At 42.6% G+C, this 24,342-nt stretch overlaps 1 protein-coding gene across 1 annotated transcript in view; it reads right to left on the reverse strand.

Moving 5' to 3' along the window:
- Positions 1-24,342, reverse strand: part of DOCK10 (dedicator of cytokinesis 10) — a 242,564-nt gene that overhangs the window by 66,155 nt on the left and 152,067 nt on the right. The window contains 11 exon segments of the mRNA XM_029069082.2: positions 4,838-4,844; positions 5,783-5,850; positions 5,852-5,872; positions 6,470-6,556; positions 6,943-7,064; positions 7,264-7,387; positions 8,912-9,004; positions 11,926-11,991; positions 12,477-12,664; positions 20,519-20,598; positions 23,411-23,533. Of these exon segments, the coding sequence (XP_028924915.1) occupies positions 4,838-4,844; positions 5,783-5,850; positions 5,852-5,872; positions 6,470-6,556; positions 6,943-7,064; positions 7,264-7,387; positions 8,912-9,004; positions 11,926-11,991; positions 12,477-12,664; positions 20,519-20,598; positions 23,411-23,533 (979 nt within the window).

A 24,342-nucleotide genomic window follows, 5' to 3' on the forward strand; every position in this document is an offset into this window, starting at 1 on the left:
ACCTAGAAGAGTGACAGGCACATAGTAAGCACTTTACAGACACCGCAGTTATTAGAAAATGGACTGGGATATTTATTCGAGGCTGGGCCTAAAGAGCATTAGACATCAAAGCAACACAGTTTAGTGGAAAGAACACTGGGCTGGGAGTCATAGGATCTGGGTTCTAATCCTAGGTCTGCCAATTGCTCGCTCTATGACCTTGGATCATGGATCCCCAGGGGTGAAGGCAAGTAAATGGACTATGAAGGAGCTGGAGGACCTGCAAAATGTCCCACCTGAACACCTGTAAGACCTCCTGAATGCAGACTCCAATGTGCTCCTGTGGCATGAGCTTCTTCTCCTAGACATCCCACCCTACGCAGTCTGTGGGCTGGCAGGATCAGCATCAACTCTTCCCCTAACTATCTCTTGAAGCCTCCCAGAGCGTTCTTCACGGCCAAGACCTACCACCCCACTGGGGCTGGGACCCGTCAGGTGCACCTGCCCCTCAACAGCACCGAGAACTAGAAACCGTCCACCAAGACCAGTCACGTTCTGGAGGCGCTGACTTCACTGTCGAACAAACCAGAGCTGAAGCGGCTTCTGTGACCTGAGTGGGAGACCGGCTCACCAGGAACCTGGAGTTGTTTCAGGAGAAGGTCACAGAATGCCTTCTTACTTAATTTCTCTGTACCTCAGTTTCCTCTACTGCAAAATGGGGATTCAGTACTTGTTCTCCCTCCAATTTAAGACTGTGAGCTCCCACGCGGGACATGGTATCTGACCTAATTAATCTGTATCTACCCCAGCTCTTAGGACGGCGTCTGACACATATTAAGAGCTTAATAACTACCGTAAAACAAACCGACACCCTCATGCCGCAACGGCTCTATTTCTTTTGAGCCACTCCCACCGATATTCCCACTGGGTTTAAATGTGCATCTCCATGACAGGTCTCGTCGCAATCCAGTCGACCGGGACGTAACCTCGACTAAAGTTGTTCAGTAAAGCAGCATCGACATTTCCTTATATTTATATTCAATATGTCCTTTGTATTCAGAGAGAAAGTTACTGACAGTAAGGTTTTCATCAGTGTGTGAGAAGGTGGCTGAAAAGCCCACTGTGTGATTGAAGTCCAGTCTATAATATTCACACACTTTCTGTGGGTTGCTGATAATGGATGATCAGAATAATCATGAAGGGCTTACTAGGTACTGAGCACTGTACTAAGTGCTGGGGTAGAAACTAGAATCAGTTGGATTCAGTTCCTGTCCCAGATGGGGCTCACGGTCTAAGAGCCACTCATCATTCCCCTGGACCACTCAGGTTTGTTCTCTGGCCTCTTAATGATAATATTAAGTGGTTACTATGTGCTAGGCACTATCAACTAAGCGCCGGGGCACAGATACGTAAATCAGGTTGGACACAGTCCCTGCCTCACGTGGAGCTCACAGTCTAAATCCTCATTCTACAGACTGAGGCGGAGGGAAGTGAAGTGACTTCCAAAAGTCACACGGCGGACAAACGGGAGAGTCAGGACGAGAACCCTTGACCTTCTGACTCCCGGGCCCGGGTTCTGTCCACTACGCCACCCCTGCTCAGCTCTGCTGGTCTGAGTCCTAGGGGTTTTGCTATTAGGCACCCTCGCACGGAGGCTCGGTTTACGTTGGATGCCTGGACGACCCGGGTCGCATCGGCTGCCAACTGGAGAGGCCGAGCAGTGTCCAATACGTGAGCCGGGCGAGGGAAAGGGGAGTGGGCCGGGTTCTGGCTAAGTGGGGCGATTTGCCCCAAAGGAGAGGGTGCATTCTAGGACCTTCTTCTGAAACCGCTCCAGGTTCTTGGTGAGGTGGTCTCCCACTCAGGTCACAGAAGCCGCTTCAGCTCTGGTTTGTTCAACAGTGAAGTCAGCGCCTCCAGAACGTGACTGGTCTTGGTGGACGGTTTCTAGTTCTCGGTGCTGTTGAGGGGCAGGTGCACCTGACAGTTCCCGGTCCCAGTGGGGTGGTAGATCTTGGCCGTGAAGAACGCTCTGGGAGGCTTCAAGAGATACTTAGGGGAAGAGTTGATGCTGATCCTGCCAGCCCACAGACTGCGTAGGGTGGGAGGTCTAGTAGAAGAAGCTCATGCCACAAAAGCACATTGGAGTCTGCATTCAGGAGGTCTTACGGTGCAACGTGGCTCAGTGGAAAGAGCCCCGGCTTGGGAGTCAGAGGTCATGGGTTCGAATTCCGGCTCTGCCACTTGTCAGCTGCGTGACTGTGCGCAAGTCACTTCACTTCTCTGTGCCTCAGTGACCTCATCTGTAAAATGGGGATTAACTGTGAGCCTCACGTGGGGCAACCCGATGACCCTGTATCTACCCCAGCGCTTAGAACAGTGCTCTGCACATAGTAAGTGCTTAACAATTACCAACATTATTAAGTGGCAGAGAAGGGAGTCGAACCCATGACCTCTGACTCCCAAGCCTGTGTTCTTTTCATATGCTGCTTCTCATATGTTAATAGCTATAAAGATTTGGGGATGTTCTATTCTTAGAGAAGCAGCGTGGTTCAGTGGAAAGAGCCCAGGCTTGGGAGTCAGAGGTCATGAGTTCAAATCCTGGCTCTGAAGTCACTTCACTTCTCGGTGCCTCAGTTACCTCATCTGTAAAATGGGCATTTAGACTGTGAGCCTCACGTGGGACAACCTGATGACCCTGTATCTATCCCACCACTTAGAACAGTGCTCTGCACATAGTGAGCGCTTAACAAATCCCAACATTATTATTATTATTACAGGTGTTCAGGTGGGAAATTTTGCGGGTCCTCCAGCTCCTTCGCAATCCACTCATTTGCCTTCACCGCTGGGGACCCATCGGGCTATATGTCCTGTTTTCTAGTATTGTGTGCATGTTTTTACAAGCTCCCCAAAGGCTCTTCTCCAAAGGATAACCTATTTTTTAATCATAGAATGGTAGCCTGCTCTCACGGTCCCTGTTGTCTCCCAGCAGTCACCTAGCAATGCCACCTTCAGTCTCCCCTTCAGCCTCCTCACCAATATCCCTCCGGCCCTCGGTTTACCAATCAGCAGCTCCTTGGAAATTCTGTTGCCATCTTTTCCCTCATATGCTTCCACCCTCCAACCAGGCCTGGATCTCCCGTAATCCACGGGATGACTCTGAAGAGTTGTCCTGTTGACACCTCAAACTGTTTGGCCACCTCGAGCTTTCTCCACTGTCCAGTTTGCTGATGGGCAGATAACTTTTGTATGCATAATGAGCAATTAACAAATACCCTTATATACCGAAACACAGTTTCCAAATACAATCTCTGTCACATTGCTCACCTTGGCTGATCCCTCTTTCCCCCAGCTACTACACTTCCTGCTCATCTCACATCTTACCTATATAACCTTCCTGACCGTCCTCCAGTCTCTAACCTTTCCCCATCCCAAAATATTCTTGCACTCTGCGGCTCTGCTAATTGCCTGCATCTGTACTTCAATCACACTTTGGTACCTGCCAGGAGCTCTCCATCACTCTACGAACCCGATTCAAGCTTTCCGCCTGCTGTTATTAATTCCCTCTTCTCATTATACCTCAGTCCTCAAGGATCACTCGCCCCAAAGTACCTTATTTACCTCATTTCTCTTCTCTCTCTCTGTTTATGCCCAGGCAATTCCCTTTTTTATGGTATCTGTTAATAATAATACTAATAATAACAATAATAATACTTAAACCATTAGGATATGTCGAGCACCGCTCTAAGGGCTGGGGTGGATACAAATGAATCAGATTGCATACCATCCCTGTGCCACATGAGGCTCACACTCTTAATCCCCATTTTACAGATGAGGTAACCGAGGCTCAGAGACGATAAGAGACTTGCCCAAGGTCACACAGCAGATTAGGGGAAGCAGCGTGGCTCGGTGGAAAGGGCCCGGGCTTGGGAGTCAGAGGTCATGGGTTCTAATCCCTGCTCTGCCACTTGTCAGCTGTGTGTCTGTGGGCAAGTCACTTCACTTCTCTGTGCCTCAGTTACCTCATCTGTAAAATGGGGATTAACTGTGAGACTCACGTAGGACCACCTGATTACCCTGTAGCTACACCAGCGCTTAGAACAGTGCTCTGCACATAGTAAGCGCTTAACAAATACCAACATTATTATACATGGCAGTCAGGATTAGGACCCAGGTCCTTCTGACACACAGGCCAGGCACTGTACTAAGCACTGGGATAGATACAAGATAATCGGGTTGGACATAATCCCTTTTCCATAGAAGGCTCACAGTCTAAATTCCCATTCTGCATATCAGGGAACAGGCACAGAGAAGTTAAGTGACTTGTCCAAGGTCACACAGTAGACAAGTGGTGGAACTGGGATTAGAACCTAGGTCCTCTGACCCCAAGGCCTGGTCTCTTTCCAAATGGCCATCTGTTTGATGCTTACTTTAGGCAGGTACCAGCTCTGTTTCAACTTGCCATACCATCTCCTTTCCTTTTATTTTTTAAAGGTGGAGCTCAAAATTAACTTCATCGTCTTCAGAGAGCTTTTCTCGATAAATCCTATCCATTCTTCAAACCTTCCTAGAGAATCCATGACATTCTCCTCCACTTCACACTAATTTTTGTAATTAACACATATGTTTAGGCTGATTGAACAGGCTGGTTCCCCTATTAGATTGCAAATTGGGAAGCAGCGTGGCTTAATGGAAAGACCACGGGCTTGGGAGTCAGAAGTTGTGGGTTCTAATCCCCACTTCACCACTTGTCAGCTGTGTGACTTTGTGCACGTCACTTCACTACTTTGGGCCTCAGTTACCTCATCTGTAAAATGGGGATTAAGATTGTGAGCCCTCCTTGGGACAACCTGATTACCTTGCATCTTCCCCAATGCTTAGAATGGTGTTAGGCACAGAGTAAGTGCTTAACAAGTATTCATTCAATAGTATTTATTGAGCACTTACTATGTGCAGAGCACTCAACTAAGCGCTTGGAATGTACAAATCGGTAACAGATAGAGACAGTCCCTGCCCTTTGACGGGCTTACGGCCTAATCGGGGGAGATGGGCAGACAAGAACAATAGCAATAAATAGAATCTACGGGATGAACATCTCAAAACAATAGCAAATAAATAGAATTAAGGCGATGTACATCTCATTAACAAAATAAATAGGGTGATGAAAATATATACAGTTGAGCAGATGAGTACAGTGCTGAGGGGATGGGAAGGGAGAGGGGGAGGAGCAGAGGGTAATGGGGGGAAAAGAGGGTTTAGCTGCAGAGAGGTGAAGGGGGGCGGTAAAGGGAGCAGAGGGAAAAAGGGGGGAGCTCAGTCTGGGAAGGCCTCTTGGAGGAGGTGAGCTGTAAGTAGGGTTTTGAAGAGGGGAAGAGAATGAGTTTGGCGGAGGTGAGGAGGGAGGGCGTTCCGGGACCGCGGGAGGACAAGTACCATTATCATTATTATTATTAGTATTAAATTTCTACATAGCAAGGACCTTATCAATTATTCAACCTGTAGCCCAAATGCTAGTTGAGCACTGGGTACCTTAAAGGTATTCAGTAATATGTGCTGATCATGGCTGACGAAAATACAGAAACAGTTGATGCTTTTCTCTATTTTCTCCAAAAATAAGAACAATTTTTAGAACAAGCAAGGAAGAAGAGAAAGGGCAAAGTGTAGCTTCATACAAGATTAAAAAAAAAAGTGTGAATGACCCTCCTGGCTTCCTTTCAATTGTGAGGCTACCAAACATGTCATTTTCAAATAGATTTGAAATCAACAACAAAACCTCATTATTTCTAAATTATATTACCGTTACAAGCGAAGACAAAAACTAGCGGTAAGTGGTTGAGAGAGATCTTTTTCCCTTTTTTGGCACTGCTGGAAAGAATGTATTCACATTTGAATCCTAAGATAGTTAAAAAGAAATTAGAATTAATTCTTCAATGAAATGTTTTCTAATTACTTTGAAAAATGACTTCCTGATGATTTATACAACAGCACACAAACTCCATCACTGACATCTTTCGCCTAAAGTGATTTTTCCTTTCATGCTTTGGTGAAAAATTAACAATGATGAAACTAACTTCCTACGCCATTTAAAACCCAAAGACGTACACTGCCCATTTCAATCTTCAGGGCTTGCACTCCATCTGCACACCTCCGTTATGTTGCAACAAAGACACTCATTTTCTACCTATCAAGAGTCATAGACAGCTCAGCTTGGAGAAATGCCCCCATTAATATCTTTCATCTCTCCACTCTCCTTCATTCATCTTCCTTTTCCCTCTTGCCCTTTACCACCTTCTAGCACTTTCCACTATTAATTTCCAAAGCACATTTTCATGCCAACATATATGTAGCAGGGAAAGGAATACAATGAGTAGAAAGTTGTAGGGAGTGAGCATCAATCTTAAGATTAGGAGAAAAGCAAGAAAACTTATTCAGTTTCCTTATTAGTTTTATAGCAGGGTCAGTAACAACAGTGCAGGGAAAATGAACTCACCTGAGTATTCACTGTTGATACAACAAATGTTGACACTTTGAAAAGTGGTTTCCCACTGTCTACCCATTTAATATCGCTTCCGTTGTTCTGGAAAAAAAATGTTATTGTATACATTGTAAATACCATTCCACAATACAAATTGGCAATCTTCTTTAGTTTGCATTACAGTTGCCTAAGTTTGCATGAGACAAAATGAATGCACATTTGCAAAAAAAAATAAAAAGGAAATACAAAGTCTAAGGTGGATTACGTGAAAAACCAAGCCCCAAAATGTTGTAAAACTGACAGTAATTTGCTTTTTCAAAAGAACACAGGAAACGTTTATATTTATAATTTATCTCTTAACTGGACAAATACTGCATTTTTCCCCTATTTATTTGTTCTCTGTATACTGGGCTGACATTTAAGCATCTAACATACACTGAAAGGGAAGAAACAAAATCACTTCTAATTGTGTTACTAACACTTGATACCTTTCCGCTCGCAAAATCTTGAAGACTTAAATAATTAGGAGGCAAAGTAGTTGCTACTGGAATAGTCTGTTCTTGAGATGCTAGTTGATCACCTTTCATCAAAGGAAGCCAAGCGTATCCAACTGCACAAAAGAATACATAGCAAATGGCTTTGATCGGAATCATTTTAGAGCAGAATCAAAGTAAAAATAGTTCTGGAGTTAGGAAACTATTTTTGAAATTATTCAAAAATTAAAAAAACATGAGTTGTCATTTATGAACTCTTTTGCATTCAGACACAGAACATTATGGAAATATTTAAAAATGATTTTCCATTAGTACCTGATGTTTCTAGAGCTTCTTTCTTTTTGGCATTAGCCTTTGCATTTATGTCACAGGTGACATGATAAAATGAGAAGAGAATGTGGTGTTTCTCATGGAGCTGGGTTGGCAGCTCAATTTTCACCTGCGAGGCAAAAAAGAGCGAAGTGATTTTCTAATCAATAACACAGGGCAGTAGGTAATGAATCTGATTTCATTAAAACTCCCAAACTGGACTTCATTCTCAAACCAGTTCTTAATCTTGGCTGCATGTTATCACCCTCAAAACATATGCATTCTATTCACATTACAAAAAATGAATATTTGCTAATTGTCACCTGCCCAAGAATCAACGTGTACCCAGGACCAGCAGTGCAAAACTTACGACATTAACTACCTGATTAGGGTTCAGGGAAAGCTAACAATTCAAAGTGGGTCAGGGAATCGTCAGTATTTATCAAGGCCCAACTGTGTACTGAGCACTGTGCTAGGCACTTGGGAGCACTCAGTAAAATAGAAGACACTGTTCTCTAGCTGTGGATCAATGTGGCTCACTTAAAAATAATCCAGAAAAATATTGAACTTTAAAAACTAAACTTGCTAAATCTACTTTAATGTCTGTGTCTTCCTCTAGACTGTAAGTTCTGGAAGGGCAGGGATTGTTCATACCTACTCTTTGGTACTGCGCTCTCCCAAGTTCAGTTCTCTACACACAGAAAGTCCTCAATAAATACCACTTATTGATTGATCGTCTTATGAACAATACCCATGGATTTAGCTCTCGACGGCAGGGATCATGATCCCTAATTCTACTGTACTCTCCCTAGTGCTGAGAACATCGCTCTGTGAATGCGATAGGCATTCAAATACGATTGGTGCAACGATACCCTTAATGCAGATCTACTTTGCTGTCTTAACATGTCCCTCTCATTCGGGTAGATAAAGTGTCATATGGGCAAGAGGCTTTCTTAGAATATGAACTCATCATCATCATCAGTGATATGTATTGAGTGCTTACTATGTACAAAGAACTGTACTAAATGCTAGGTGAGCTCAAATGCATTCTCTCAAATCAACTGATATTAGTACATATTTATTATACAATTATTTATTATTAAGGGAAGCAGCGTGGCTCAGTGGAAAGAGCCTGGGCTTCGGAGTCAGAGGTCATGGGTTCGACTCCTGACTCTGCCACTTGTCAGCTGTGTGACTGTTGGCAAGTCACTTGACTTCTCTGTGCCCCAGTTACCGCATCTGTAAAATGGGGATTAACTGTGAGCCTCACATGGGACAACCTGATTACCCTGTATCTATTCCAACACTTAGAACAGTGCTCTGCACATAGTAAGCGCTTAACAAATACCCAAATTATTATTATGTAATTATAAATATTTATTATATAGCATATTTATTGCTCTATTTACTCTATTTTATTCATGATGTGCATTTCTCTCTGGTTCTATTTATCTATTTTGATGGTAGTGATGCCCATCTACTTGTTTTGTTGTCTATCTCCCCCTTCTAGACTGTGAGCCCGGCGTTGGGTAGGGATTTTCTCTGTCACCAAGTTGTACTTCCCAAGGGCTTAATACAGTGCTCTGCACACAGTAAGTGCTCAATAAATATGACTGAATGAATGGATGAATGGATGGGGATGCCATGGACTAACCTCATCAGAGAAGTCCGGATTCTGTGAATGGTGAAGGACGGCTGTGAATGCCGCGGTAGTAAATAGAGGTCCGCCCGGCTTTCCGTAAATACACTGTTTAAAAGAAGATAGGGGAACATTCAGCGAAGAGGACGGTCAACTTTTAACTCCCCAAAATAGAAGGTTTGATTTTGTCTCTTTTCTATTTAGATTTCACACGGTCTATGCTAGGTCTTTAGGTTTGGTAAGGTGGGAGGAAGGGTTAGATAATTTAAAGGTGCTGGAAACAAGTCAAAATTTGGGCAAGATGGGGGTTTGCGCAAAGTTACCTCCATCAGGGAGAGCCCCACTCACCTGGTTGGCTCCACGTTTAAAGCCAGTTCCAGTTGGCAGGCTCTGGATCTGTAACTGGTGCACTCAATCTGCTGCTCTCCTATTAAAACCCAGCTCACACACTTCATTCCCGTAATGCCAACCTACTCACTGTACCTCGATCTCATCTATCTCACCGCCAACCTCTTGCCCAAGTCCTGCCTCTGGCCTGGCATTCCCTCTCTCTTCTTATCTGACAATCACTCTCCCCACCGTTTTTTCCCCACTGGTATCTGTTAAGCACTTAGTTTGAGCCAGGCACTGTACCAAGAGCAGGGTTAGATACCAGCTTATCCGCGGATAGAGCATGTGCCTGGGAGGCAGAAGGACCTGGGTTCTAATCTCAGCTCTGCCACATACGCTGTGTGACCTTGAGTAAGTCACTTATCTTCTCTGGCCTTCTGTTACCTCATCTGTAAAATGGGGATTAAGAGTGTGAGCTCCATGTGGGACAGAGACTGTGTCCAACTGGATTCACTTTCATCTACCCCGTGCTTAGAACATTTCTTGGCACATAGTGAGCAATCAATCCATAGTAGTTACTGAGCCCTTACTATGTGCAGAGCACTGTACTAAGAATTACAGTCAGAATTAGGAGGCAGCTTCTTTGCCCATAACGAGTTTACAGACTAGAGCTCAATAAATATGGCTGATTGATTGAAACTGGACCCAGGGGTAGGAAAATCTCCCCCGGGGTCCTACAGCCAAACCACTTTAAGTTTGCTGGCCCGTGACTAGCAAGTACAGAGAAAATAATAAAAACAGAAATCATAAAAACAGAAAATGCCATTACTAGTTAAGACCACTGATCTTTCCTGCAAAGGATTCTGTCTAAGCCAGTAGCAACAAGATACTTGGAGAAACCAGGAGATGGTTGCTCGTCTAGGCCACCATGATTATGTTTTGAGAAGAGCCTTCTAATACCCTTAACTTTCTTGCTAGTTGTCCATTATGAACTACTACAGCTTGCATTGATCTAATCCTTTCCTAACCTGCAAAACCTGGGCTTACACAACTTTCTGGGGTAGCGGATTCCATATGCTTAGCAGCTGCAGGTGTTTCCTCTCTCTTTAAAAATCTGCTACTTTCACGCTTCACTGAGATTCCCCATTAAAGACCGCTAGGAAAGTATAAGAGGTGTATCCCATCTGTATTTACCCTCAAATACACATTTTTACTTCTGCCCTCCTTCAACACTAACTAATAAATTGTCCCTGATTATAAGGCTTATCCTTCTCCCTTCACCTCTCGATGATGGCATGATTAGACTGTAAGCCCGTCAAAGGGCAGGGACTGTCTCTGTTACCGATTTATACATTCCAAGCACTTAGTACAGTGCTCTGCACATAGTAAGCGCTCAATAAATACTATTGAATGAATGAATGAATGGCATGAGCCACTTTTTAAACGTTTCTGCACATATCCAAATAGCTTATTTGAGTGATTACCTCCACACTATTGTTCTGTATACTTCATTATCCTACTGCTCTGTAAGTTTGGTCATGCCTGAAGAGCAGAAGGTCAAGGAATTGTTAGGGAATTCAGCCCACAAAATGGTCAAACAAGGCAAGTCAAAAAAAAATCAGGTTTGGCCATTTTTACCGTTTATTTTCACCCTTACACTTGGAATTAATTTAATCATATTTATTGAGCACATACTGTGTTTAAAGCACTGTACTAAACGATTGGGAGGGTACAGCATAACAGTAAATACATTCCCTGCCCACAACTAGCTTACAGTCTGGATGGGGAAACAGATATTTAAATAAATGAATAAATTACATATATTTATATACATATGTAAGTGCTGTGGAGCTTGGATTCACACCCCTCCCTCAGCCCCACAGCACCTATATACATATCCTTAATTTATTAATTTATGTTAACATCTGTCTTCCCCTCTATACTGTAAGCTTATTATGGGCTGGGAACATATCTGCTAACTCTGTTAAATTGTCCTCTTCCAAGTGCTTAGTACATTACTCTGCACCCAGTAAGCACTTAAATATGATTGACTGTCCAATATTTTTTGAAAAACATTTAGACCCAGATCCAAGATGACTGTGCAGATCTGGTTTCAGACACAGAAAAACATTTCTTCATGATGAAAGTGTGTAAAGAATGTGCCACTTTCTGTTGAGTATTTGGTAAGAGACAATTTGCTTTTTATGTATTGCATATAAAAACATGGAGACAGAAAGACTTTTTTCCAATGTTCCTTAATTGGATTGGAATATACAATTGATCACATACAAACTTCATAATCAGCATAACTATTCAAATGGACTTTGTTTCCACAATTAGACCACTGTAGGGGCAAGCATTACCACAAGAAGCATTTGGAAATTTGCCTGTTTGAGATATTTTAAACCAAACATGCTAGAAAGGGGAGCAAGGTTTGTTTTTTTGAAAAGGGCAAATGCTTCCATAAAGGAAGCTCTTAACATTTATTTCAACCTAGAAAATTTTCTTTCCAAATCACAGAAAGTGAAGTAAGGTCATGAGGTTGACATTTCCAACTGCTCTGGTTAATGGCTGCTATTAAAGTGGTACATTTTAGGCAATTTAAAATGAACATATTAAAAGGTCCCACTTCCAAACCTGTTCAACTACAATATCCTATAAAACTCCAATGTCTTTTCCTGTTTTGTATGTGAGCTCACCTTCACTGGCTTGGCTCCCACTTCATCTGAGTTTCGGAACTCAATACACACAGTTATATTCCGTGCCTGAAATAGCAATGAGAGAAAATTAAAGTTATGATTAGTTACTCTGTAAAATTTATCTAACGATACTAGAAATAAGTAGTTCCTGTTTCATCCAGTATGTACAATTTAGCATGTTATTATCTATGGATCCAGGAGGTAGGCAAAGCGGGTGGGAATTAATTAAAAAAAAAGGAATCAAAATGGTGTTTGAGAGTTGAATTCACACTGCAAAAGCTCTTAGGTGTGCCCTTGTAATTAGGTGCAGGGAAAATGCTAAATAGGAAAGAATTCTTTCAAGGTTGATTCAGAAAGGACTACTAATGTATAAAAGACAATTGTGTTTCCTAAGAAGTCATTAGGTTCAAAAATAGCCTCTTTTGGGGAAATGGCTTTCTATATTTAGTTGTTTGTGAATCTTTTAATTTCACATTTGGGCATTTTCCCCAGTACTGAAGACTCCATGGAAGAAAGCAGGCCTGAAAATGCTTCATGAACTCATGGCCTACCTTGCTGAAACATTTTTGGCTATCATACTTGAGGTGTTTTGGGTAGATATAAATTTGATTTTTATATGCTCTGTAAGGCCGGGAATACTTGGTCAAATCATGAACAAATTCTTCCACTTCCACTGTAGGTGCGTGTTGCTCCATCACATTGAAAGGCTTGATGGGGATAAAGGATGATGTTACACAATCTATGAAAGAACAGAAAATACAATTTTAAGTCATTCTGCCACTTTCCCTTCTTAGGCAAAAAATATCAATAGCACAGTTTTGCTTTTTTTTAATGGTATTTGTTAAGCACTTACTCTGTGCCAGGCTTTTTACTAAGTGCTAGGGTAGATACAAGGTAATTAGGTTGGAAAAAGTCCATGTCCCACGTGAGGCTTACGAGCAGTTCCCATTTTACAGATAAGGAAACTGAGGCCCAGAGAAATGAAGTGACTTGCCCCGGGTCACACTGCAGACAAATGTCAGAGCCAGGATTAGTTAAATCTACTGCTATTTACTAGATTTCACACAGGTACTGTAGAGTTCCTCTGCCAGATGGTTGGAATAATTAGGTCAAGCAACTTTAAACCGAAACCAAACTCTGATCCTTAACTCTGCCTACCCCAGTCTCAGAGCCGTTTTCTACTATTTTACTCTCCAAGCAATCCTGAACCTTGTCCCACTTGGATTCCTGGGCCTTACTACTTGGAACTTTCATCCTTTCCTACTGCCCTTCAGGACTGGCCCCAGACCTCAGTTCCGGCACTGTCTTCTTGCCTTTGCCGCGGGTGACCAATGATGGATCACGCAGATACCCCCAAATACTGTGACTTCATAGGCAAACTGGCGTAAGGCCACAGAACCTAGAGCATGTTTCTGGGTGGACCCCTGGATTCTTCCCCTTCATGTTTCAGACCTATTGTGTTCTAAACAAGGTTCCTCTTTCAGGCCATGGAACTCAATGGCAGGAGCCAAAGTGGAGGAAAATTGGGTGCTTAGATTAAATATCCTGTAAGTAAAGACATGCAGTGATATAGCCATACTGGATAGGGACCAACCATCTGAAATCATACTGCTGCTACAAAATTAGATCCATGCCCACTGTGGTGCCCGGAGTTTGCTGGGCATGCACTATGTGCCAGGCACTGTTCTAAGCACTGGGGTAGATACAAAGTCATAAGATTGGACACAGTCCCGGTCCCACATGGGGCTCACAGTCTTAATTTCCATTTTACAGATGAGGTAACTGAGACCAAGAGAAGTGAAGTGATTTGCCCAAGGTCACACAGCCGACAACTGGCAGAGCCAGGATTAGAACCCAGATCCTTCCGGCTCTCAGGCCTGTACTCTATCCACTAGGCCGTGTTGCCTCTAATAATAATAATAATAATGATGATGATGGTATTTGTTAAGCAGTGTGTCAGGCACTGTTCTAAGGGCTGGGGTAGATACAGGGTGATCAGGTTGTCCCACGTAGGGCTCACAGTCTCAATCCCCAGTTTACAGATGTGGGAACTGAGGCACAGGGAAGTGAAGTGACCTGCCCAAAGTCACACAGCTGACAAGTGGCAGAGCCGGGATTAGAACCCACGAACGCTGACTCCCAAGCCCTTGCTCTTTCCATTAATCCAATCTGCTAGGTACTGACTCTTTCATTTTCTTGTTTCTGCTCCCATGCCGTGCAACTAGGGCCCAGGGCCATGTCCATCATCACTGCTGGTGGGGCCTGGCCTTGGATAGACAAGTTCAGTCCCTGCTCTGTTCTGCTCTGTTCAAAGCATTGGTCTGGGGCCAGTCTAGTAATCATATGGGGCTTAAGACAAGCCTAGGTGAGCAGTGACTGTAAGCCCGTCAAACGGCAGGGACTGTCTCTATCTGTTGCCGACTTGTTCATCCCAAGCGCTTAGTACAGTGCTCTGCACATAGTAAGCGCTCAATAAATACTATTGAATGAATGAATGAACAATGAATCACTTGGTTATGTTCAGAACTCAGGTTTATTTTCATTTAAACCTTAAATAAGGAGGAGAGAATTTTCTCCTGCGGTCTGAAAATCCAAACTAGCCAAGATTCAGTTTGTCTTTTCTTATTATGCTTTATTATGCAGAAGAAGAAGACATCATTGAGGGTGGAGTCTCTCTCTCTCTCTCTCTCTGAAAAGACCAATGTGGGATCCACACTCTCAGTTATATTGAACTCACAAATAGCTTGACCATAAGTGAGTATTAAAACATATCGAGAGAAGGAAAAGTTCTTCCAGAGAAACCAACAAAAAATTACAGGAATTTCCTACCTATAAAAAAAATTATAGCCAGGCTAATCACTAATTGGAAAGGTGATGAAATTTTGGGAAAGTATATGGGAGGGTTTTAAGTACCATTAACAATGGAGCGCCATAGTTGCTAGAAGAAATTGAATATATGGAATTATAGCAATGTCACCAATTTTTATGCTTGTACAGGAGGTTACTAAAGCAATCAAAATATCTAATAATTGAAAAGAAAAGGTCTTGGCTTGTTTAGATTTTCAGGCTGCAGGAATCTCATAACCACCTATGGAGTGAGCTATTTCATGGGATTACTGAAAGAGCCAGGAGTAATCACTGAGATAGTTTATTTTATTAAAAGGAAATATTTTAAATCTAGCCAATAGGAGATAAATTTGTTGACCTATCACCTAAGAATAAATTTCCTCCATTTTCGCTGTAAGGATTCACTCATATTGTGAGACGAATGATATTGTAACTGAAGAGCAGAAAGGATGTTCCGATTGCCATAGATATATAAAGGCACTTTGAGATTGAATAATAAAAACATACTGAAAAATTCTGTTCAGACAAATATTCTGTTGTTTAATAAGCTTATTAAAACAGGTAATTTATATTGCTATTCTTCTAAGTAGAAATACCCCCAGACCACAAATAGGTAAGTATGTAGGCGTAGGGGAGGAGTTGAAACAAACTTGGAGACTGTAACGAAGTCACGGACTAGCCAATATTATATCATATCTCAGTGACTGTGGGGGTCCCCACACATTAATTCAACACCTTAAGGAAAGGGGGATCCTTAGTAGTAGATGTAGAATTGAATTTGGAAGGCTTGGCTTAAAGATACCTGACACATTACCAGAAGAATTTTATATAGACCATAGATGATTGGGTAATGTCATTTTTCAGATGACATGTAAATACGCTCTGAATTAGAGACATGATAGTGAGTGTGAGGCCCATCACTGTAAATTCATCAAAGGGTGCCTCGGCAGACTTACCAAGAGGGGTTTGGGGAAGAATTCATTCATTCATTCATTCATTCATTCATTCATTCAGAGGTATTTATTGAGTGCTTACTCTGTGCAAAGCACTGAACTAAGCACTTGGGAGAGTATACTACAATGATAAATAATGATACTAATAATTATGGTATTTGTTAAGCATTTACTATGTGTGAGACACTGTAGGAAGCACTGGGTTGATACAAGCCAATTGGCATTTGTATTTGTTAAGCGCTTACTATGTGCAGAGCACTGTTCTAAGCGCTGGGGTAGATACAGGGTAATCAGGTTGTCCCACGTGAGGCTCACAGTTAATCCCCATTTTACAGATGAGGTAACTGAGGCACAGAGAAGTTAAGTGACTTGCCCACAGTCACACAGCTGACAAGTGGAAGAGCCGGGAGTCGAACTCATGACCTCTGACTCCGAAGCCCTGGCTCTTTTCCACTGAGCCACGCTGCTTCCCCGTGGGTGGGACACAGTCCCTGTCATTCATTCAATAGTATTTATTGAGCACTTACTATACGCAGAGCACTGTATTAAGCACTTAAAAAAATAATAATAATGTTGGTATTTGTTACGCGCTTACTATGTGCAGAGCACTGTTCTAAGCGGGGGGTAGATACAGGGTCATCAGGTTGTCCCACGTGAGGCTCACAGTCTCAATCCCCATTTAGCAGATGAGATAAATGAGGCCCAGAGAAGTGAAGTGACTTGCTCAAGGTCACACAGCAGACAAGTGACAGAGCCGGGAGAGCCCAGGATTAGAACCCATGACCTTCTGACTCCCAGGCCCGTGCTCTATCCACTGTGCCATGTTGCTTCATTCCCTGCCCACAGTGAGCTCACAGTCTAGAGACTATATTCCCATTTCCATATTCTCGCAACAGGGCAAAGACATTACATTCCTCCTTGCTAGTACGTGGCTCGGGCAGTGTACAGCAATTTGAGGGAGTGTACTGGTAGCAAGTTTGGGCTACAAAGATATGGCCGTTAGAATGGTTATGATAACTCCAATCAATCAATCAATGGTATTTTCTGAGCACTTACTGTGTGCAAAGCACCATTTTAAGCTCTTGGGAAAGTACAATACGACGGAGTTGGTAGACTTGATCCTCGCCCACGAGGAGCTTACAGCCTACAGGGATGATGATGATTATTCTGGTATTTATTTTCTCAGGATGCTTCAAATCTCTGCTAAGTTAGTGTAGATAGAAGATAATCAGACCCGACAGAAGCCCTGTTCTGTTATCTGGAAGGGACTCTATTCCTTTCTGATAATCCAACAGTAAGGCTAAAGGTTGTTAGGGAGATTATAAACGGTAATTATTATTCATATCACTATTCTGGTATATGTTAAGTCCCTACTATGTTTTTCAGCACCGTTCTGCGCTCTGGAGAAGACGCAAGATAATCAGGTCAGATACAATCCATGTCCCCCATGGGGCTTAAAGCCAAAGTAGGGTAGAGAACAGATATCAAATTCCAATTTACAAATGAAGAAACTGAGGCACAGAGAAATTAAGTGACTTGCCCAAGGTCACAGAGCAGGCAACTGGCAGAGCTGGGAATAGGACCCAGGTCCTCTGACTCCCAGGCCTGTGCTCTTTCCACGAGGCCAAGCTGCTCCTCATATAACGTCTCCCAGCACGTGGAGCTCCCAGGGAGGGGAGTGTTCAATAGCATCGGACTGCAAGCTCGTTGAGGGTAGGGATCGTGTCTACCATCTCTGTCATACTGTACTCACCCAAACCTTTAGTTCAGTGCTCTGCACACAGCAAGCGCTCAATAAATATGACTGATTGATTGGGATCAAAACAGGAAACAAGAAGAGGGTAGGGGGCTTTCCTGGACTTTCGTAGGTCAATAATGAAAGAACCGTTACTGATAAATATGACTGAATGATTGATTCAGATGGAGAATCATAGAATGCTGAGGTGGAAGCCACAGCAAGGAGGATAACCTAAGAAACAACTGCTGACCATGGCTTGGAAAAAGGGCAGAACTGGGATTAAGAGACCTGGGTTTTAGAGCAGACTCTTCCACTTGTCTACTAGGTCAACTTGTTGAGCCTGGTTAGTCCCATTTCTTCTTCTGTAAAATGGGGATAAAATACCTTGTATTCCTCCCTCATTGACTGTGGGAGCCACTGTGGGGAACAGAGATGGTGTTTGATCTGATTGTTATGCATCTACTTCCATGCTTCGCACTTAGTAAGTGTTTAAGAAATACGATCTTTACTCTAACAGCCCCATATGAGAGAGTGAGGTTCAACACTCTTTACCGTATGCTGTAGAAAGAAACATGGAAACACTCAAGGACGACTTTACTTTCACTCTGATTATCCAGTCCTTGAAGACAGGTATCATGGCTACTGCTAGACATACCTCTAGACTGTAAGCTCCCTCGTTTTCCTCTCCCCCCCCTTCCCCCACCCCCCCGGCTCCCCCTTTCCGCCCGTCGACCCCTGGGCCGCGTCCTCCCACTGTCCTGAACGCCCTCCCTCCTTACCTCCGCCAAACTCATTCTCTTCCCCTCTTCAAAACCCTACTTACAGCTCACCTCCTCCAAGAGGCCTTCCCAGACTGAGCTTCCCCTTTTCCCTCTGCTCCCTCTGCTCCCCCTTCACCTCTCCGCAGCTTAACCCTCTTCTCCCCCCTTTCCCTCTGCACCTCCCCCTCTCCCTTCCTCTCCACTCAGCACTGTGCTCGACCGCTCAACTGTATATATTTTCATTACCCTATTTATTTTGTTAGTGAGATCTACATCACCTTGATTCTATTTATGTGCTATTGTTTTAATGAGATGTTCATCCCTTTGATTCTATTTATTGCTATTGTTTTTGTCTGTCTCCCCCGATTAGACTGTAAGCCCATCAGTGGGCAGGGACTGTCTCCATCTGTTGCCGATTTGTACATTGCAAACGCTTAGTACAGTGCTCCGCACATAGTAAGCGCTCAATAAATACTACTGAATGAATGAATGAATGGGTAGGGAATAGGTTTACCACTTCTCTTATATTGTACCCTCCCAAGTGCTTACTACAGTGCTCTGCACACGGAAGGCACTCAATATTATTGATTGACCAATGGATTACTATAATATTCTCCCAAGCAGTTAGTGCTCTATTCAAAACAAACCAAAATTTACACTATCGATTGATTGGCTGATTAATTCTGCTGCGGTGAAAAACTGCAGAAAAGAAAGAGGAGAAAATTGATAATGCTGAAAAGTTTTAACTGAATCAAGTTAAATTCACTTTATCACGGGAGTTTTGCTCGTTTCCATTCAGTCATCAGCAGAATTTGATATGTAAATTATTGCCCATAGGAGCAAGATAGCCAAATCCAGAGCATTGAGGATTAGGTGCTGGGAACCAGATTGAGCTCACGTAACTCATTCAGGCTCAGGACTTTGCCAAAAACATGGTTTATAAAACAAGAAAGGTTATTATTTCATAGATTTAGTGGAAACACATTTTACATTCATTCGGTAGAGATATTTGGATAGCTTTTCAGGAACTGGAAAAAAAACCAGTTCACTGAGATACATGTGAAAATACAGATTTCCTCCACGTGGCCTAGCGGAAAAAACACGGGACTGGAAGTCAGGCCTCATCTCTGATACTGGTCTGCTGTGTCACCTCGGGCAAGTCACTTGACCTCTCTGAATCTTATTTCACATCTGTAAAATGGGGATAAAAAGTCCTGGAAAAGGGACTGCATCTAATCTAACATCTTTGTACTTGCCCTAGTGCTTAGAACATAGTCAGCACCTAATAAATGCCGTAATTATAATGAAATCTATGCCACTGGCCAAGACGCCAAAGAATGTCTACAAATAAGCGATCTACGATTCTTTCTAGCTCTTCACTGCCTCCAAACATTCCCAAAGACCAGGCAATCTCTTCTTTTAAACAGAGCTTTTTTTTTAAAGTAGGAAGGAGTTTTAAATTTCTCCTGTGGCCTGTGTTTTCTTTCTAAATACAGTCTCAATGTCTGCTTCAGCTCATATAATTCCTTATATGTAAAAGGACCCAATTTTAAAAAGTGTGGCCATAGGAAATAGCATAAACTTAAGTTCCTGATTTTTCCATACAAATCCATATTAAAATAGTTAAAAAGAAATGGCTTGGATTAGATTCTCCACAGTATCTATTACTAATATAATTTCATGGAAATGGTCTAGAAAAAGGAAAAATCAACATGGCAAATGGCAATCGATTGAGTCTATAAAACTGCTTTCTTTCTAGCAGATGAAGCCAAAACACGCTCTTTATTTGGCTACAAGAAAGTCAGGCAGAAATACAAAACAGCTTTTAATGATCTCATCTTACCCCCCGTAAATGTTCAAGCAACGTTTACGTGCTATTTATTCTAGTCAAAAGCGTCACTCAAATCGATGGGACTTTTTACTGTAGCAAAGAGAGCAAAATTGCTTCTATTACACACAAGTGAAGTACTCTAAAAGATCACGGTTGCTGTTTATCCTTTATTGAGCGAACACCATGTGGTTGGCTAGAATTCAGCCTTCGGAGTTGGCAGGTTTCCGGGTTAGTAGCTTTTCAAACTAATGATGGAGCCTCTCACCAGGCGTGAGATATAGGGCCTCGGTCCTGAGACTTTTAGGACTGAGACCATGTAGGAATAAAGTGATTATGGTTCTCTGGTTTGGACTGCTTACCTGGGGAAACTACCTACAGGAAGAAAGAAAAATCAAGTTTTCACATGACTTATGAGTTAATGTGTTAGGTTTTACGGTCAAACAATGATAAAAGCTAATCGTACTTGGGTGATCCAAAGGGACACTGTCAACTCCAATATCCAGACTTCCAGGAATGGTTTGTGTTTTACTTAACTTGTCCACCCTGTAAAAAGAAGAGCAAATCAGGAGCTTAATACAGAACAAATGAATGAAATATCAATCAATTGATCAGTAACATATATTGAGCATTATCTGAGCGCAGAGCACGGCAGTAAGCGATTGGGAGAGTACCGTACAACAGTCTAAGACTTGAGGAATGCTTTCTAGATGGCTGATTAAATGTGACCAACTTCCTGAATTTAGAATTGGAAAACAAAGAATATATACCATGTTTAGAATCACATTTCTGACAAGTCTCTATTCAGGGTAAAGCAAAACTACATTCATTAAAAATCAAAACAAGGACTGGAGATAAAAGTCAGATAGAGATCGATAAACTATTTTTCCCAGTTTAAAATGATTATTTTTTCACTATCAAGGCCTCCTAAGAATGAACCTTTCAGTCCCAACTGATGATGTGATGCATTTTAAATATATAATATCTCAGTGTAAATCCTCCCCCCACCAATTTTGCATTCCGAAAACTCAAGAACCCAAGGCAGTACGACTCAGTGAATATTTACTACTTCTAGATTTGAGATTTACTTTAAAACAAAGTAAAAAACCAGACAACCCGAAACATTTTTTGTCTCTATCTGAGGACTTGGTCATTTAGCGGGGTTCCAGTTTGGAGTTCAAATGCAGTGTGTTGCTCACAAAGGTTTCATCAGAGGGCTTGCCCCACTTTGACAAACGATGCGAGCTCACCATCCTGGCCTCCTTCACCTGCTCCTCCTCTTCGCCTGGCTTATTACTGCCTTTTTCCACCAACTCCCCATTTTATAACTACATGATTTCAAATGCACCTAATTATAACTGGGTCAGTTCTGGGGCAGCCTCAGGAACTGCGGTTTGATGGTGGAGAATGGATCCTGGAAATCACCAAGAAAGGTCACTCTAATCTTGGTCAAGCTCTAACTGGGGAGTCCCTAAAGGTTAGGTCAGTATGTGGCCGCCTCAGAGATTTCCAGGCTGCCTCATTGTTATGCTCATATTAAAAATAGAATTTTAAAGAGGTCTTTTGTACTACTATTTGTCTCAAGTCATACTTCCTCGTCCTTGAAAATAAATCAGTGGTATTTTGGGGGCACTAACTGCGTGCAGAGTACTGTATTAAGCACTTGGGAGAGGAATAATAATAATCATATTGGTATTTGTTAAGCGCTTACTATGTGCAAAGCACTGTTCTAAGCACTGGGGTAGATATAGGGTAATCAGGTTGTCCCACATGAGGCTCACAGTTAATCCCCATTTTACAGATGAGGTCACTGAGGCACCAAGAAGTTAAGTGACTTGCCCACAGTCACACAGCTGACAGGTGGCAGAGCCGGGATTCGAACCCATGACCTCTGACTTCAAAGCCCGGGCTCTTTCCACTAAGTCACGCTGCTTCTCTACTATGTTACAGAGTGAGTTGACCCCTTTCATGCCCCCAGTGAGCTTACAGTTTAAAGGGAAACATTTCTAGTTTCACCTAGACATTTTTTGAATACATTTTTATTGGGAATATTCATCATTCTTCTTTTGAGGCTTAGGGAATGCATTTGCAATATTATTTCTTCTTTTTCATCATGATGTTGTTTTTAGTCACGGAAAGACATCTGGTCTACAGTTGGGACAAAATGTTCCTCAGAACCCAAAATGACGGTCAATTGAGAGGTCAAAGTTTAGGAATTGGTCATCAAAATTTTCAATACGAACAGGAAGTGTGGGCAGGTGAAAAAGGACCAATTCAAGTCATATTTTCATTTATGTTTTTCATTTCCTAATTCATAGTATTTTCCTTTTAGCAGCACTCTTGATTGGCAGTAATGCACTGAATAATTTTGTTCACATTGAATGACTTTTTTTTTAACCAGTCCACACTCCTTTCCTATTATTCTAGTCTAAAAAGCCGTTTGGCAGATCTCGAAATAATCTGAAAAGCTTATATTGATTTGGGAGTCGGGAGGAGGGTGAATATTCTATTGAGAATCTGACACCAGACAGGCAGTAATCATGTAGTAATGCCAGAAATGCACTGTGGGAAGAGTGCCCTATCTGTGAATTCACCTCCTCCCTCCGCCTGAGCAACCCGCAGCAAGGACACGGGGAACTGCTACGCTACAAGAGGGCTCCGCTTGAGACAGCAAGGACACGGAACGGCTACGCTACAAGGATGCGGAACGGGAACTGTCCCAGTTAGATAGACATCCTGGGAACATGGGGAGGGCTAAGTGGTACGAGGGGGCTTCGCACACAAACGCAGGATAAGTAGGGTATGTAAGAGGCACTACTGAAATAATAATAATAATGTTGGCATTTGTTAAGCGCTTATTATGTGCACAGCACTGTTCTAAGCGCTGGGAGGGATACAAGGTGATCAGGTTGTCCCACATGGGGCTCACAGTCTTAAGTCCCATTTGACAGATGAGGTCACTGAGGCCCAGAGAAGTGAAGTGACTTGCCCACAGTCACACAGCTGACAAGCGGCTGAGCCGGGATTTGAACCCATGACCTCTGACTCCCAAGCCCGGGCTCTTTCCACTGAGCCATGCCGCTTGAAGGCCTTTAGAATGAGCCCTGCAGAGCCCGCCCTGCCGATTGGGACTCGGACCCCCTCCTTCGCTTGCTTGCTGCTCTACAACTATGTGAGTACACCCAGTAGAGAGGCAGAACTGATCATTCTGGCTCCGTGTCCGGTCTCTGGCTCGTCATCGCCCAATCTAAAGAACCCGGAGCCTCCCTCTGGTCGGCGGCCCCAGCTGACCTGGGAGGCATCTCCCCACATGCGGCTACTTTCATAATTTTAGCCTTTATTCATAGTCCATACATACCTTCTGTAGTCAGATATTAATTTTATCAGGTCTTCGGTTGAAATCCTACTACTTTCCTGCCGGTATAATGAAGAGAATCTCGAATCTCTGTCTATGTTACCTTGGTTATCCTTGAACACGGATCTGCAAGAAAATAGACATCATACGTGCCTCATAAACATTAGTTATTACTTATAGAAAATTGTCCTTCACCTCAAGGCACTTGGTATGTCAATGCTGCTTTGGTTTCTACTGCATAATTCATCAGAAACATCATGAGCTAAGGACTTCTTTCAAGGTGTATCTTGGGCAAACAAAATGCAGAATAGAGTCCACTTTTTCTATCAGTGATGCCTCGACACAAAAATATTGATACTCTAGAGAAAAATACCCTCTACATAAATATCAATATCTCAGTTGCTGGTCTGCCTCAGTCTCTGGCACTGATTCCTTTTGGAACTCCATTAGCAGTGCTGCTAATTTTGACTGCCAGACAGACTTCTGGGTGGTCTTTCACCATGCCAATAGAAGCATGGTGAAGTATTGAAAAAAGAAAAAAAAATAGTCTTTTGTTATACTGCTAAATTCATGTGACTGCGTAAACTTCCCGGTTGATGACAGACTACTGAATTGATAATAATTATTATCATAATTCCACTTGAAAAGACTAAGTATATTTTTGAAGTTGAGGTGTTTTTTTATTATTTTGGGAGAAGGTAGAACCGGCTTCAGTTCATTCTAGCAGGGAGAGAATAATCTTGTTTTTAGAAAATAACGGTGAACAGTCATTTCTACTCTAATGTGATAACTGTTTTTCTAGTCACTCTACCGTACTCATGCCCTGCCTGACACTGAGCATGAAAAAAAAATTTTCTTTGGGTACTGCATCACCATATCAAAGTTCACTGTTGGAAAAGCGCTTCCTAATCCCCTAATTTTTTCTACCCAAAATG

Source organism: Ornithorhynchus anatinus, chromosome 7, assembly GCF_004115215.2.
Source record: "Ornithorhynchus anatinus isolate Pmale09 chromosome 7, mOrnAna1.pri.v4, whole genome shotgun sequence".
Classification (NCBI taxonomy): domain Eukaryota; kingdom Metazoa; phylum Chordata; class Mammalia; order Monotremata; family Ornithorhynchidae; genus Ornithorhynchus; species Ornithorhynchus anatinus.